Source organism: Porites lutea, chromosome 5 (genome assembly GCF_958299795.1).
Source record: "Porites lutea chromosome 5, jaPorLute2.1, whole genome shotgun sequence".
Classification (NCBI taxonomy): Eukaryota; Metazoa; Cnidaria; class Anthozoa; order Scleractinia; family Poritidae; genus Porites; species Porites lutea.
Window position 1 is genome coordinate 9814227 of NC_133205.1, and position 17638 is coordinate 9831864.

A 17638-nucleotide genomic window follows, 5' to 3' on the forward strand; every position below is an offset into this window, starting at 1 on the left:
GATAAATATCCGATATGCTATTAATGATTGTTCGATTGTTCGGCTTATTTTTAAATCCAAAAACATTGTGTATAACAGAGATTTATAATGCAACCGAAAAATATGGGAAATTATTTTCACTTGAGGACAAAACGTTACTATCACAAATGATTAACAATAATTAAATTGAATGAGGCCAAGTATGGTGTATTTTTAAAGAATTGTGCAGATTGAGGCCGGTGTTATCTTGGAAAACAGCCTCCCTGACCTGAACAGATGTTTTTTTTTCCCTTCAGATACTGTTCAAAATTAAATGTCATCTATCGAGCAAAATTTGTTGCGTATTCTTGCATATGTTCCGTTGAGTTTTAGTTATTCGGCTTTTTGGACTTCAGATAGTCGTGAACTCTTTCGCCATTTTCTTTTGTTCACTTATGCCAAAACAGCGCGCTAGGCTACACTGCGGCGCTGCCTGGCAACCGAGAGGTTGGGATTGGATTGTACATTGGGGCAATCGTATATTGCTCGCAACCTCCAAATATGGTCTGCGCCAGCGGCTGGTAAGGGAAGAATTAACCGGTAAAGCCAATCAGAAACGGCGAAATATTTTAGAGTAATAATAAATTTTGTTTATCGTATTTCCTCCTCGTTTTGTTTAAATGATTAAACGCAAACGAAGCAATTAGAATGACTCCGTTTTTTTGATATACATCTGCTCTCAGTAAAATGTCACGGCTTTCTTGGAATTGTGTCATTCTACGTTGACTTATAATTTTTTTTTGGTTGGAAGGAAACGCAATGAACTTTCAGGGCTCGTTACGTGATGCGAGTCACGTAAATTAACTAACGTTATTGGCAGACCTCCGTTACTCATGAAGAAAACCCTTTAGGACCAAAGTAACCCCCGTCTGTCAGTTCAACCTCGAATAAAGCCCTGGGGACAAGGCTGCCACGAGTTAAGCCCAAGCCTATTTTATGTGTGACACAGAGTAGTTTCTATGCAATGCCTGCAATCTATATTTCATATACAACACCAGAAACCCTAGGGGCTAAACATCCTAGAGAAATGATGCAAAAAGAAACGCAAGTGAGCAAGCCAAGTCTTTGGAAAAACAAAAGCTTGACTCCTAGTACGCGTGCGCGGCCGCATTGGCCCACAGGGATCCCATGCTGCGTGCATTATACTCCGCACTCTCACTAATGAATGTTGATAGTTGATTTGAGCCAATTTTCCAAGGAGAGCACGTAATCCCATCACTGGGTGAAAAACAAATTGACCTTAACGAGGTTTCTTTTCAGATTTAGCTTTTTTTTTTTCATGGAGAATTTATCGTCTTTTGTGTTACATACATACATACATACATACTTTATTGGCTCGTCCCCACGGGGCTTTTCAGAGTCAAAAACATATCCTGGATAAAGATATGCTTAAAGTTCAAAGCTGTCAATGCTGTGGAGTCTAAGGGAATAGTCTACGACAAACTCCTTAATCATCAAAATTAATTTTCTAACCCTAATATATCAAGGTTACTGTCTAATTATTATATTAATGCCTTCTAAAAATATCCACCTTAAACCTCCCACTTATTTGATCTCTTTTTTTAACCCTAGGCTCTCCGTGTAGATTAAAGAACTCTAGACGCAAAAGTTTGATTGAATTGTTTAATTCACTTTAATCCATGTTAATTGCTCCATCCTAAATCACCCTAAATTTTGCTATAATTGAAATCTATTTTTCTGAGGTATCCTTTAATTCCAAGAAAGTTTATTCTTGCTGGTTGCAACAAAATATCGCAACGGGGCTGAAGAATACGCCCACACTTATTGTTATCTATCATTAATTAAGTATTGATTTTTCTAAAGGATGTTGTAGACCGCATATCAACCATGTTTCTTTTTAATTTCAACTCATGATATTGCGTCTTTTCCCTTGTTCTATCAAAACAAGTTGTGTTCAGTATGAATTAGCCAACCCAGTTTTGCTCAGTTGTCTGACTTAGAACTGCATAACTCCTTTAATGTTTCTATAAATCACTTCATTCCAATCAGCCCCATTATGGATATTTCAGGTAAAGTAGTTTTAACTTTCAGGTATCGATGATTGAGCACGAAGAACTTGTTGTAACCATTCATGCAATCAAAGCTTTGAAGCTTGCTAGGCTTTAATAACACAGGCAGGCTGTTATAATTTTTTGTTTCTAAACCTTGACAGCTGAACGACAATTGAAATGTTAGTGGAAAATGTACTTTCTTGCGCCCTTGTGTTAATAGCTGAGAGGGTTCAATAAGAGTCTTTTACGCGTAACCATGATGTAACAAAAATTTAGAATGTTCATATTTACACCCTTTTCACTCGAGGGATAACAATACAATTTAAGCACTTTTGATCAGTTTAATTAACCTGTGAGAACTTTTTAATTATATATCATTACAATTATTTTTTAATTCTTAATACATTTGTACATTAATACATTAGTGCCCACTTCGCCGTATTTTTTATTGAAGAACTTTCAATTTTCCAGCGAAATTAAAGGCAGCGCACATAAAAACTTTGTACTGTTCATTGATAAAATGCGCTCTAAAAATAATGCTCGATACTGATATTTTGTGTTTTCTTTGCAAGCGGGCTAATACTTAAAGGAAACTTCTTGAAAGATTACGCGATTATTCTTGGCAGCTTGGCTTACTATAATGAGTACAAGAGGCCTTGTTTCATTGCTTTATCGGGTACATCATTTCATCTCAAACCAGAATTCGCGAAAGAGTTTATAAGTTAAAATCCTCTTTTTTGTCAGTTTGCTTTCACAGACTACATTATTAACAGGCGATGCTGAAAGGAGACAGAAGTGACAGCGATATAGAACTTGCGATGGAAAGTATAGAAAGTCGTAAAAAGAAGTTAGAAAAGGCGCTAAGCTCTCATGAAGATCTCAAGAAACCTCAAGAACAGGAAGAAGAGGAGAAACAATATTCCATTCGGTTTTTGATTCTGGACTATTTTGAATACACTTCTGGTCACGGACCGCCTCGAATTCTCGCCTCCAGGCAGCTGATCAGAAAAATATTTTGGATTTTATTGTTCCTTGCCGCACTTGGAGTATCTGTGTGGCAAATAACTGAACTCTTCAAAACATACCAGGCAAGACCCCTGGCCACTCATGTAGCAATACAACATGAAACGGTGAGAAAACAGCTTCATTTACTGTCGACACATTTAGATACATGAATATAACCCTGCGTGGAGTTTTAGGACGGTCGTTTTATCACTCACTAGTGTAACCACCATGCAAATCTTATAGCTAAGATTTAATTTTCTCCTTGAGTTTTCCTGTCCTCTTAACGGGCTCTACCTCCTGCTTGTATTCCACTGTTAACTTCAACCAGTTATTATTAATACATTTTCGTTTCCTCGCGCGGGGCATCTGGATTTCTAACCAGTGTACATCCAGAAAGTACAAAACGTTTTTCTGATTGAGCATTCCATGAATCCGTGAGAATGAATTTCCATGAGTTTTCACTGATTTTGCCACGAGGATTTTCGCTGCACTTCCAAATATAATTCTCTAGCTTTTCCTCCGATTTTACCCAATCAATGGTAACCCTCAAAATAAACCTGTCGTAAAGATGATAACCTTGCTGAATGAGTGTATTGGAAGAATTTCGAGATATATACGTATATACGTTTTTTAAAATAGTCCAGCTACAAAACATCGTTTTCTATTTTTAAGAACTCTTAGATTTCACTTTAGTCATTAGTTTTTCTTATTAATATAATACTTAGGTAACTTCGATAGTTCTCTTATTTGCCTTAATCTTAAACAAATTGTGATTTTTATGAAGATATGTAATTTCCCTTCTATGCACCTTTTAAAATCCTTGTACATAATCTTAGATTAATTTTATCTTGTAGTCGTAATTTACGCAGGGCTCCTTTTGATACCAGCTACGCTGTCTAAATAAAGTTGACTTGACTTGACAGAGCACGCAGAGAATTTGCATCACCTACGTAGTAAAAGAAGACATACCATACTGAAAAAAAAAAACAACAGAGGACTTGAAGCTTCTTCGGCAACTCGGCGAATCACATATCCTGCAGAAGTTTTACTGAATTAAAACTATTTACAATAACAGAGTTTTATAAAAATCACACCAACTTACTGATCGAACTTCAATATAGCTATCGTTAGAGTTCAGGGCGTTGTTAAGAGGGAGTTTTATCTTCTTTTCTAAGAAGTTGTTCTGTATTTTCAGAGTCTCGACTTTCCTGCCATTACCATATGCAACTTCAACGCAGTGAAGCTCAGTTCGATAGAATACCTCCCAGAGGATTTAAGAAATGATATATTGGGAGCCCTCGAAGATTTAAAAGGTCGGTTTTTAGTAATAATAAACGGTGTAACAATTTCCCACAAAAAAACGCCTTACGTTAAGAATTTACCAAAAAGGCCCAGGACTTCCACACACCCGGCAATCTGAAGTGGAGGTGTCAATCCTTTCGTGACCGCCTCTAGGCCAGTAGATGTTCTAAACTTTGCATGGCGCAAGTCTTTGTAGAATTCGTCGTTTATAGTGCGAAACAATGAAATCTAATTAATCTGGACAGGGGTGTTCAAAGCTGGGTTAAGAAGGGGTTAGTGTGAAATTTAGATTCAGATATGAAAGCTTTAAAAGAAAATTCAATTCATGATCATTAATCTTTTTGTCTGTAATTTGAAATTTGGATCAATGGGTATGATAAACGCGTAACGTAACATTTCAGCTCGTTTTTTCAGCAAACAAGTTATCATTTTCGTTACCCGTTTTAACAAAAAAATGATGGCAACAGTCAACAAAATCGCAACAAAAGTTTAAACGATTAACGCCCCTTTTTAAACTCAAATCAATAACATTAAGTAAACGGTTAAGGTACGGAAAAACTGGCGATAGAAACATACAACTCGTTCTGCAACATTGCTGCAAACTGAAATTAGTTGGAAAGCAATATGTTGCGTGTTTTACCTCCCACGAATCAAAGCTGTCTTGCAACAATTAGGTTGTTACGGGTTACTAAAAGTTGTTGCAGAAAGTAGAGAGTAGTTGTACTTTTTGCAACAAAATGTGTACATGATGTGAAGTATATGAAATAATTCATTTTTAAACTGCGGTTGTAGATGAAAGTGAAGAATGATCATCGCAGTAAATTTTCCAATTTAAGCAACTGGAATGAAGAAGCCTGAAAAAAATCAGGGCTTCAACGGGATTCGAACCCGTGACCGCTGCGTTGCCGGTGCGTTGCTCTACCAACTGAGCTATGAAGCCACACATTGGGAGCGAGGTCAATTTATTGAGTTCATATCTCCCGTGAGGAGTGAAATGATGTGAAGTATATGAAATAATTCATTTTTGAACTGCGGTTGTAGAAGTCCCAGCCGTGTATGGCGTGACTCCTGCATAATTTCGTCCAGTCAGTCGGTCAGTATTCACGCAACTTGCGACAACCTGATTTGTTGCTAGACAGGTTTGCCGACAGCAGGTGGTAAAATATAATGCGCAACATCTCGTTCAGGGCCTCTGTACGAGTAAAATGTTCCAAAACAAGTTGCCCGTTTTTGTTTCTCGTGTTACCGTAGCTTTAACAACGGTTACATTTATCAGCATTGTCAATGTTCAGAATGATAAAATTAAAAGGAGTGCCTTTATCGTTGAAAGAGGGAGAGGCACTCATTTTGGGGTAGTAGATTCGGAATTTTTCTCAATTTGACAGGTGCACCTGCCCGGCGTCGAAAAAGAGCAGCCGGCTTAATGACGGATCCCGCAGAGCCATCTGAAGAGGAAGAAGAAGGCTTTGAAAATCCCGATTCACTTGAGGAAGACTTCAGGCGACGAGAGGAGTTGATTATGGTTATGGCAGAAACTGATACCGAGGAACTTATTCCACTGGGACATGCTTTTGAGGATTTTGTGTTGAGTTGCACGTACCGTGGAATACCGTGTGGGTAGGTAGTAATTGCTTCTTTTTACTTTGTCTCCCCATGCATGTAAGATAACTCTGGATTCTGGAATCCGGGAAAAGTTTCGCTAGTGGAGTCCGGAATCCAAGAAATTTTTTCTTGTGGGATCCGGGATCCTGGGCTTTGGAACTGGGAATTCAGCTCAAGCGGGAGACCATGACCTGAAGGGTGCAACTTCTATACTTGGCTTGTGCAACGGCGTTTTCACAGATCGGTTTATTTTTATCATTGTGCAGCACTTTTTCCTGCGAAAAAAACATCATGTTAAAACATCAGAAACATCTTCCTGTCTCCGGTTTCAACTGATGGACTTGTAAAGCTTATTTTAGAATCAAAATTCACTGAAAATCCATCTAAAATAAAATGGATGCCATTGCGAGGGCACTAGGGAGCTGCTCACTCCGGCTTATAGGCTCCTGGCTCAAAACATCCGGAATCTGGCTAACAGTTGGGATCCAGACTACATGGAGTGCACTTTTGTGTACCATGACACGAAGAGCACAAACAAAAACTTTTTATGTTTACTTGTTCACTCCTATTTTGCTTTATCACAGAAATTTCACAAGCAGTTATTGGACTAATTACTGGCATTATTCTTATGGAAACTGCTACATCTTCAATGCTGGAAGAGACAAAAAAGGAAAAACAGTTTCGTTGTTGAAGTCAAACAAACCGGGGCCATCGCACGGTAAGATAACAACACAGGAGTAATACTAGAGGAACTCTTGCCAACTAAAGTCTGTAAAGTTCATTTTGATTAAGGCGAGCCCTTTTAAGCAATGCGCCGTGTTTTATTGTCATTCATACACGCGGTCTGCGCTGTTCTCGGCGCTAAATTAATCATTTTCCTAATGCCGGGACTTTTCTTTTCGTTACATCTACCCTTGCTAACCATTTTAAAACAACTTGATTTTTTCTCTTTCGTATTTTCGTAGAATTATAACAAACACACAAGAATTCATGAGAATTTCCGTATGAATGGGGAATTGGGAGAATGTATAGACTGGGAAAATTTAGGATATACAACAAAACTATTATTGATATTACGTTTTAAGTAGAGTTCGAATAACCTACAGAGAGACGTAGAGAGTAGGGCGTAGGGAAAAGTTCCACAGAACCCTGAAACGAGGTTGAATCGGACTGAATTGGAATAGCTAGCACCCCCTTAAAAATTTCCTGCTTACTATGTTGGTAAGACTCAAATCCTTAAATCTTGCCTAGTCTCTCTAAGAAATTGTCCAAGGCCTTCTCGATCGATGCATATTTGTAACGTAGCCGAGATGGAAGGCGAGGAAACCTCACAAACTCACAAAGAGCACGTGACCCGACACAGAAAAACGAGGTCTAATATAGGAACAGGCATGCAAGAGAAAACCTGAAATAGGGATGCTTGCTCACTCTAGTTTATACTGCTCTAGTAAATGATATGTAATCAGAGGCCATTCATCGCTTGAAGAGTTGCCCGGCTTTATACCATATAGCTGACAAAGAGGGAAATGCAGACGGTTCTGTTTATGAATCCATTTCAAAGCAGGAAAGTAAATTTTGCGTCCGAGAAGAGGGATTTTTGAGTTCTAACTCCTCAAAATTAGTTGTCTTGGTCAACTCATATCACGTAGTGCATAGATAGATAGATAGATAGTTTATTAAAATATCGAACATGGCAGTCCGTAGACTGAATTGCGTTACAATTACTTAAAACTAAGATTAAATAAATTCCAAAAATATAAATACTAATTGAAATTATAACAAAAAACATTTCTATAAAAATGCGAAAAACTCTCTCTATATAGCTAGGTACAAACTAGTCCAAAAAAATTATGTACACATACTTGGAATAAAAGTGTTCTTATAACGATTTGTATGTGTACGGGGCATGGCATAAGGCCTGGACTGTCTTAGATTATGTCTGTGTTCTCTCTGAGGAGGTAAGACAGGCACAAGTTTGTGATCCGGGCATGACGTGATAGACTCAAAAAGCTTGCTACACAGAGCCACGCGTCTAGCGTGCAAGGTTACTAAATCGAACCTGACCAAACATTCTGAATACGACGCATAAGGACAAATGATGGAGAGCGCTCTCTTTTGCACTCGTTCGATGTCGTCACTAAGATACTGTGGAAGCGCATGATGGAATACTGGCGCACAGTACTCTAAAACAGGTCTTATCACGGTGCAGTAAAAATTTACAATGTCGCTCAGTGGAACGTTGGCGCGCATTAGAAGAACAATAAAATAAAGGCGCTTGTTCGCTTTCTTAATGTGAGCGCATACCTGTATAAGATACAAAACTTCTGTATTTCCTTATTCCAGGGTTAGTTCTTGAGCTAAATATCCAGCAACAAGAATATATTGGCGCCTTCGCAGAAGAAGCCGGAGTAAGAATAGACATTTCAAATCAAGGCGAGATGGCGTTTCCTCGCGAAAAGGGACTTAGTGCGCCGCCAGGGTTTGCCACGTCAATAGGCATGAGAAAGGTAATGCTCCAATTCGATTTTTTAGTCTTCTCTTTGTACGCTGTGAGTGTCGGTAAGCTTGCCTGCGACGTGCAACTTGGGTCAAAAACAAAACAGTTCCTGAAGTTGACAGCTCAGTAGCAACTCCACCACTAATTAGCCAGACAGTGGCTTTGCACTGTTAATGTTATAAATGTCTTAATTGCACATTATTGTTTACGTCCTTATTCGAGGGCTCCGCACAACGGGCACCACTGCTTCACTTCTGTGTCCATTATTTTTAATTATTATTAGTTTCACATCTTCGTTCGCGTTAATTTTTGTATTTTGAGACTAGTGCACTGGAGTTTTCCTAAATTAACTTCAGTGGCATTTAATTATAGTGAATTTTCAAGCTTCTGTAGAACTCTTAAGGACCGGTTCAGACGTCGAACTTTTCATGAGCCGAACCTAATACTTTGAATTGGGGGTGTCAGTAAAACGCAGGGTCACGGTTGGCGTCGGAGTCTATCTTTTTTTTTTTTTGAAAGAATGCTGTTAGGGTTAGGGTTGACACTAATCCTAACCCTAACCCTAAAACAGCATTCTTTTAACCCCGACCCCGCGTGTTACTGACACCCTTAAATTGAGTACATGAAACGTTCGGCTTCTTAATCAACTAGGAAACGCCTATTTCAATTTAGAACGGCTCAGCCGTTCTTCCCACCTAGCCTGGCCGGAACAGCGGCTTTGATTCAGACGCCGAACTTTTCATGTCCCGAAGCTAATGCAAAAATTATAATTTTTCAAGCAGTTTTACCGAAACGAGCATTTTTATGCTTTTGAATTTTTTCGGCTGGAATTAAGATCGGCGTCTGAATAAATTCAGCCGATCTAAATAAGATTCGAATTAAGTTCGGCGTCTTCTGAGCTTGGCCTTCTGATGTAATTCGAGTTTGAGCGGAACTGAGTGCTTTTCTACAGTTTCTAGACTTGGCTTGAACGTGATTTCATTTTATTGGCAGGTGGAGATAATTAGAGAAGATCCATTTAATAACAATAGATGCTATAATGAAAATAAGACGAAGATGGACGAGGCGAATCTGTACAATCGTACCTTCAACGTCGGGTATTCCAGCTCTGTAAGTATTTTGCGGAGTTGAATCGAGTCAGCAGAGTGGGGGTGTTTCGGCCTAAACAGAATATTCAAATATAGCTGGACATTTCGATAGCTCAAATAGGAATTTGGGTCCAAAAGAAAAAAAAAGAGCAAATCTTTAGCAAAGAATTGATTGTGGCTGTGTAGAATTTTTAAGCAGTTTAGTTGACTGAGATACGGTAACAACGTACTTCAGTATTTTTCATTTAGGTCAGGGAACCTGAAAACTGGCCGGTGCGGGTCCACCGGCATTTCATTTTCTTAAGTAGAATACAAAAGTTCCTCTGGGTGTCTACCGAACGGGGCCCACATGGGAGTTTAGGGTAAACGGCACGCCTTATTCCACTCAAGTGCCAAGTCAGAATTACACGGTTTAAGACATTAGGTATTGGTAATAAAACACTCTGGTATTCACTTAACATATGAATTTCATTTGAATTTATTTTTCTCTGCTTTTGTCTTTACTTATGCAGGCATGTAAAGAGTCTTGCCTGGCGTTTAACCAAAGGAAGGAGTGTAAATGCATGGAGTACAGGTTTCCTATTCCCTCTAATGCGACTCCAGTCTGCGATATCCTCAACAAGACGGTTGGTAAGAATCGAAGAGTTTTGTCGCTCTTAAAATGTTTGATCTACCACTCACCTCCACTAAGGTTCAGTGTTCAACAATGTTCCAAAGGCCTTTCCTTCTCTTCTTTTCAGCAACCTCCCCCCCCCCCCTCCCCACCTTAGGTCTCTCTCTCTCTTCAGGGGTCCCATGGGGAGACTGGTGTCAGTTTAGAGTAAACTCACTTAACTGCAGACGAGTAAAGGAGACAGCTGACAGATGTCGAGTATCGATCGAGTAGTCCGCCCCCTTTCCATGTGCCCCTCGTTTTAATACAGTCAGCAGATTCTCTTAGCAAGAACTGGCCCTCTCATCCTTCAACTCAGCAAAATAGATTTATTCCAGGGTCTAAGGGAGTTCGTTGCCCTTTGGATGTCATTCGATTTGAACAGGATTCCAAGTTTCTGATACTTCTTCCTCTCTTTGCTTCTCAGTTAATTGTTTGAGCAAAGTTCAAAAAGCATTCAAACGAAATGAGTTAAACTGCACCAAATCATGCCCACCACCATGCAGGTAAAAATCTATACAGCTATTTCGAGAAAGGTTGTCGGAAAAAAGTGCACGCGACAATCCCGAAAGGTCATATGGGATATGATCAATACACTGTTCCTGACACTGTAGCTGTCGAACCAACTTTTGATGCTTCGCTTTAGCACTCGGAAACATAGTCCATGGCCTCTCGTGCCATTTTTTCAAAATTTCTATGAAGAGCAGTGATCTCAAAACCACCCGCAATACCTTTCGGGATTGTCGCGTGCACTTTTTCGGACAACCTTTTTGGAAATAGCTGTATATAATTAGAATTAAGCAAGCAATCGACCAATCAGTCAAATAACAGACAATCAATCAACAATCAGTCAATCATTATCCATTTCCTCCTTTGCAATAATCTCCAGTCTGAGGCATCAGTAAGCAAATAATTTCCCCCATTTCCCCAACCACCCCTGTGATTTCTGAATCAAATTGACACGACAAGTTTGACATATATGCGGATGCAATCAGAGACGACAGAATCAACTGCGCAGGTACACGTTCAAAACGTAATGTTGGGCGTACTTTTACTTGCAAATGTAGTCAAAATATAGTAGATAATTGCACCATTCATTAAACAAGGACATGGACATTTTTTAAGTCTAGCTAGCTAATAAGGCCTCTCTTCTAATATATATTAAGCTCACAATTCCGTGGATTTACTGAAGAAAAATACTCCAGAAGGCTAAAGATAATTTGGCGAGTCATTTAGTCAATCCGTTGATCAAAACGGAAGGCAGCAGTCAGAAAACAGATCGCCTCTAGGCTATCCCTACAGCTTTGGTGCCGCGTATAGGAGCAATTCTTATGGTGATTTTATTCATAAATTTTGCAGAGAGAATGTGTTTAAATTAACGTCGTCCTTTTCTTCTTGGCCCTCTGAGGCGTACCAGGTTTGTATGATAAAGTTTATCGCCTTGAGATTTTTTTGTTGAACTGCAAAGTAAATCCAAAAGTATGAGTTAAGTCTATAAAAAAAAATGAAGACTTAATTTTGAGATTGATTTCCAAAACTCTATCGATCCGTTTCCGAAATTCTATCGATCTGTTTGTATGGCCAGTCAATAAATTGATTAAATAAATCAAGCTTTCCTCCGTTTACACTACCCCAACTCTCCAATTCAAAGGGGAAAAAAATGAAATGAATATTGGCGTGTGACATCAAAAAAGAAAAGGAAATTTATGAGTTCGAACCAAAATTTGTCCACTGAAATAGAAGGATGAAAACTCATAAGTTTATAACCAAAAGCCATGCGCGCTTACCGTTTCACCATTATACGGCCTTTTCGGCCGGGATGTCACTGTTCTGAACAACCTTATTCGACACATTACGGTCAAACATCACCTTTGCAAGGTCCCCAATCCCTCGTGATCATATCTCGGTTTCTGTCTATCTTGTTTCCCTTGAATATGCTCTAATTCAATGAAGTTACTTGCCTTATTGTTCGTTAGTTTTGTAGAGCCTTTTTTTTCTTTATTTCCATTGCAGCCCTGTTAGTAAAAGTTAACAAAGTTTCTTTGTTGCAGGCTTTCTATGTTGAACAGCTGGCCTCGAAAGGAATTGAACTAGAAATTGAAAATAGAACAAACAATTTCAGGTAAACTGCATAATGTATTTCCATTTATTGATGTAAAAATTTGTAACTGTACAAACAGAATAACACGATAAAATCTAATTTATTCTTGGGCCCGTTTCAAACGTCGTGCTACTGCCGTGCCGAACTAAATTGGCCGTTTTTGTACTAAGGACGCATTATCCGACTGGACGAACTTGGGCAAACATTTGTAGTTCGTCTGGTCATGCGTGTCAGGTGTAAAGACGGGCACAAGCCGCATTATGCGTCCAGACGAACTTTCCTTCGAAATACGTCTTGAACGACGCACTACGAAAGGTGGTTCGTCTGGACGCATAATGCATCCGTCTTGTGCTCGTCTTTATACTAGAGACGCATAACCCAGACGAACAACAAAATATTTTCCCAAGTTTGTCCAGACGGATAATGCGTTTTTACTATAAAAATGGCCATTGATCGAACTAAATTCGACTTTAGCACGGCAGTAGTTTTACGTTTGAAACCAAGTTGTGCTACTGTCGTGCTACACGGCAGTACCTCGCCTTGCATTGGTTTCAAACGTCGCGCTACCGCCGTGCAGAGCTCAGTTCATAAATTATAAATACATCAGAATACATTTAAAAGATTGCTTCACAGTTTCTTTAATTCTGGCTTTGTTTTTGGCAACATGAACAGCCGTTCTATTGGACTGACTTAAATTCGACGTCCGAAACCAAGTCGTGCTAGTGTCGTGCTGCAGTCAAGCTACAGTTGAGCCAGCTTATTTAGCAGGGCAGTAGCACGACAGTTGAAACAGACCTTTCAGTGCGGACACTCAAACCGGTACACTTGGAAGAAGTTTGTCCAAATCACAACGTTATCTGAAAACAAAAGATTCTCAATTTTTTTTTTTAAACGGACCAATTCAAAGTAGACAGACTGCAAATTATCTTAGTTGCTAAAAAATATATCTACGTGTCGCAACTGTTCATCAGTAGGATGCCTAAAATGCGTGCAATTCCACAATTGGTTTCGGCTCCATTAAATCCTATACCGATTGCAGAACATTTTAGGAGGAGCCACCCACCATGTGAGCACAGTCACGGACAATGTATAAGTGAGGAAAATAACGCAAAGTAAAATTAAGACGTTAATAAACGAACTAAATGCACCTGTCAATTAAATAAATAAACAAATAATGCGCGCGCTCAAAGTAAAATTGTACGCGCACACGTACCGAGATACAACTGAAATACAACACTATGCAATAAATAAGTAATGTAAGGATACAATGGTGCAATTCAAGCCTGGATTGCTAATCTCATCTCCCGCAGGGCTGCACCATACTTCTCGACGATAAGACCATGGCGACTGAAGAATTTATTAAATGATTTCTGAAGTAGATTGGTTTCAAAGCCTTGCTGTCTGAGTCGTAATGAAAGTCCACAGAGTCTATTGATGAAGTCAACTTCGGACGTGCAAATTCTAGCATATCTCACCAGTTGAGATATATAAACACCATAAGATGGATTGGCGGGAATGTTGCTGTCCATATGAGGAAAGTTGACAATCCGAAATGCAAAGTCCTCTCTCTTATCGTAGATGCTGATACGGAAAGGTGTGTTTTCGCCAGTCTTGATATTAGTGTCGAGATAACACACTTCAGTAGATGATGTGGAAGTGTCCTTAAGTTCCAATTCCGACGCGTAAATTGCGCTGATGTAATTTCCAAAGTCCACATTGTTAGCACTGAATAAATCGTCGATGTACCGAAATGTGTTGCTGAATTGGATGGCCAATAACATTTGTAAATCTAAGGGCTGTTTCCTCAGAGGTCAGGTAAGTTCAAACAGTTTTAACGTTTTCAACGGTCGCAAAGTTGAGCCTTGAATTTTATTGGTCCGTTTGCAAAAAACTTGAGAATCTTTTGTTTTCAGAACACGTTCTGATTGGTCAATCTTCTTCCAAGTGTTGCTTTCCGATTTCAGTGTCTACACTGTGAATTGAACTAACGATCGCAGCTTAAAAATAGTTCTCAAAAACAATCAAAGAGGAAAATGCGGCATCCAATGACTTTGCTTTTTTCTGGCATAATTACCCTTAACGGCTATCTCATTTCTTTACAGATCTAACGTGCTCAAACTTAACATATTTTACGAGGAACTCAACTATGAATTCATCAGAGAGGAGCGATCCTATGTAGTAAGTGCGATGATTTGCTATCGTAAGGCCCGTGGACGTTCTACGATTCCAAAGTGTCATGGATGACCGAATGGGGGCAAATGATTAAAAAACCAAGATCCAGGGGCGAGGAGCGAGCCCAAATAAAGAAAGCCGTGAAAAAAGAAAGCTTCAAGTAGAGCAGAATCAATTTACGGTGAAACTCTCCCCACACCAAAAAAACCCAACTCAAATCCAACAAAAGAGTCTAAAACAAGCTATAAAATTTCCTCAGTCATCTCATCGCAAAATCGTTACTTTGTACCCATAAAAATCCTTTGATTATCCCCATCACGTAAATCTGAACTCTTCCCCCCCCCCCCCCCACCACCACCCCACCCACACCCACCCACCCACCCACTCGTCTGCTTCAGGGTCACGTCCCTCATGAAGTTTCCGTGCCTGGGAAAAGTTTCGACCCTAACTGATGTCCACTATACTAGTCTGAGGTTCAAACATCTTAATGTACTGTAGGGAGTTCTAAGTAACAACGACGGCGACGGCAATAAGATATTTCAAGAGCCATAATGGATCCTTATAGTTTCATAGCTACCACGTGAAATTTCCTAATGAGATGTCCTATGGGGAAGCAAATACACGACGACCTATTTTTTTTTTCTTTTTTTACTTTGGTGAGGCCTAGATTTGACATTCTAAGCAGTAAGAATAAACCTGATAAAGTTCGAAAAACGCAAATTCATTTTAGTAGCAATATTTTCACTTCCATGGCCAAAGTATTTCACTAAAGGAAAAAAAGCGGCGGCCAAAATGTAGCAACATTTAGAGCCAAATCGTGCCGCGCTAACCCTTACGAGCTTAAGAAACGGTCCAGATAAGAACGATAGCAACAACGGCAACGAACATGTTGGAATGCAAAAAAGGTGCTAACTTTTCTATTGTCTGTACTTACTTCTGATTGGCTTAAACAGCAAAAGTTAACAAAACTTCATAAAGCGGTACGTATATTCATCCTTACTTTCCAACCATCTTCCATATAACAAAACCGGGTCTCAGTTTGAATAACAAAGAATTCCTATGTGGGGAACATGTAAAATTGTAAACTTTTCTTAGCTATTGTTTTCAACTCTTGTGATTGGTAAAAATCTTTTAACACAAAAAACACCCTTTCAAAGTGGAGTGTAAATGCATTTTATTGCGTAAACGGCCTTCATGTAGGTTTATCCATTCTCTATGTAAAAATGAGAACATTCCTATGTGGGGAAAGCACCGTTGCCGCATAACAAAAGAAATTGCTATCCACCTTACCCGGATCATTACTTATCTCCTTAGCTGCACTTTGTCCGTCGTCTCCTTTATTTAATTATCTCTCATTTTCATCCACAGCTTGTTAACTTCGTGTCCGATCTTGGCGGTTCCCTGGGCCTTTGGATAGGAATGTCTGTTTTGTCATTTGCTGAGGTTTTAGAGTTGCTGTTGCTCATAGCCTACGCATTATTTAGAAAGTTGAGGAGACGACTGGATGGTAGAATACAATCGTCCTCGCAGTCAGTAAGAAAAGCATTTTAATAGTTGACGTGGCATTGCTGGACTTGTTCTTAACCGTCTTGGTAACCAACACACAAAAAGGAAACTTCTGTTCTTCTGATTATACGCATATAGTAAACGCGCTCGATCTGGAGATACAAGATTTTATTGATAAACATTCAAATCTACGAGACTGAAAAGTCATATAGCTGTAAATCATACAGTCTTGGCCCAAAAAAACCCTCCGTTCATCTCTTTATACGCATATTCTGAGTAATTACCCGCTCTATCTGGAGATAAACGATTTATTTAATTTGAAAAATATTTAAATCTATGAGAAAGGTTATATAGCTATTTAATAATAAACATTGATTACACCCATGCACAAAATAACTACACATTTGATTTGATCTTTAATTGTCACTTGTTTCAGTACTAAACCCGAGAGACGAATAGGAATGAGACGATTTATTGTGTCTCTTCGAAGTCTCTTTCCTGGTTTTACTACGTTCGGTTAAGTTAAACTCGTAAGGACTTGAAAAGAGGCATGCTGAGAGGTGACTGGCTTACCTGAGGTGGCGACAAAAATCGAGTTAGCGCGAAGCGGAAAGTCTGGGAACGAGTCATCGCCAGGCTCGGCCCAGTACTTTCTCATTCTCTCTCTCTCTTTCTCTGAAAAATTCAATATAATATTTTTCTGTTCCGGAGAGCTAAATGACAACCCCAAAACAGCTAGTGCATTGTTGGCATTCTATGTTTTGATGTTCAGCCCCCTAGCTTGATGTCATTTTGATAGGCCAGGATCAGTTAGTATTATTCATTAGCATCATTTCATTGTAAATACAAAATGTTCTATAAAGCTGTTTTAACTTCATTATTTATAAATGCTATTATTATTGTCATCGTAAGCATTTAACCGTCGTCATTAGCGGTAACTCATTCTCTCATACCCCCCATAAAATCCAGCTGCTCATCATCAGGAGGTGCTCGTATACAGGGTCTCGGGGGTGCTCGTATACAGCATGTTCAAAATAATAAAATGACCCAATCACGATGGTCCGTTGCTAGGGCTTTTCCCCCCACAACTTCTTCTGAATTCAATTTTTGGATCACAGAGGAGTAGTTTACATTTCAAATGAAGCAAGGCAAGACATTAGAACATCTTAATTAGAGAAAAATTTTCTTTAAATCTTCACCATTGTAAAGGTATTTTTGACGTCTTTTGAAAGTGACACCTATTTTAAGTAACAACATTAAAAATTTGAAAAGCTGTGTTCAAGACGGTACAGACCTTTTTGCTTCCAAAAAAGAATATTTATAGTGAAAACCCCATCTCAATCGGACAAAATGGCGTGAGGTTACAGCTAATTAAACAAAATCAAATTTACCGCCAAATGACCATATATGGTCCAAATCAGGGGCATTTTAAACGCGAAAACAATGAATATATTGGCACAGGACCAATGACAACGTTGCATAAAATCAAATTGTATTTTTTTTACTTAGTGTATGTGGTGTTATGACGCGTTTTTTGTCACGAAATACCTCATTATGACGTCATAATGACGTATTTTGTGACGAAAAAAGCGTGGCCGTACCAGGGCTACGCATCCTAAGAAGTTTTCAGACCTTCATTTTAACGTCCAAAATAAACGCTTCATAAAACTAACTAGCCTGAAA

General features: G+C 39.0%; 1 protein-coding gene across 1 annotated transcript; it reads left to right on the forward strand.

Annotated features, from left to right (window-relative positions):
- The first annotated feature begins 1957 nt into the window (after nt 1-1957).
- LOC140937769 (epithelial sodium channel subunit alpha-like) lies at nt 1958-16865 on the forward strand. The gene is made up of 13 exons (XM_073387336.1): nt 1958-2048; nt 2775-3160; nt 4231-4348; nt 5723-5954; nt 6524-6657; nt 8283-8446; nt 9430-9546; nt 10037-10154; nt 10604-10682; nt 11536-11593; nt 12228-12298; nt 14380-14455; nt 15818-16865. Exons 2-13 carry the CDS (start codon nt 2807-2809, stop codon nt 15998-16000), a joined length of 1704 nt encoding a protein of 567 aa, XP_073243437.1. The 5' UTR covers nt 1958-2048; nt 2775-2806; the 3' UTR covers nt 16001-16865.
- Nucleotides 16866-17638: the final 773 nt, after the last annotated feature.

Excerpts from the sequence above, each read along its gene's own strand:
- LOC140937769 (XM_073387336.1), top strand. The coding sequence starts at position 2,807 with ATGCTGAAAGGAGACAGAAGTGACAGCGATATAGAACTTGCGATGGAA. Across the intron at positions 3,161-4,230 it reads TAGCAATACAACATGAAACG|AGTCTCGACTTTCCTGCCAT; the intron begins GTGAGAAAACAG and ends CTGTATTTTCAG. Across the intron at positions 10,155-10,603 it reads TATCCTCAACAAGACGGTTG|TTAATTGTTTGAGCAAAGTT; the intron begins GTAAGAATCGAA and ends TTTGCTTCTCAG.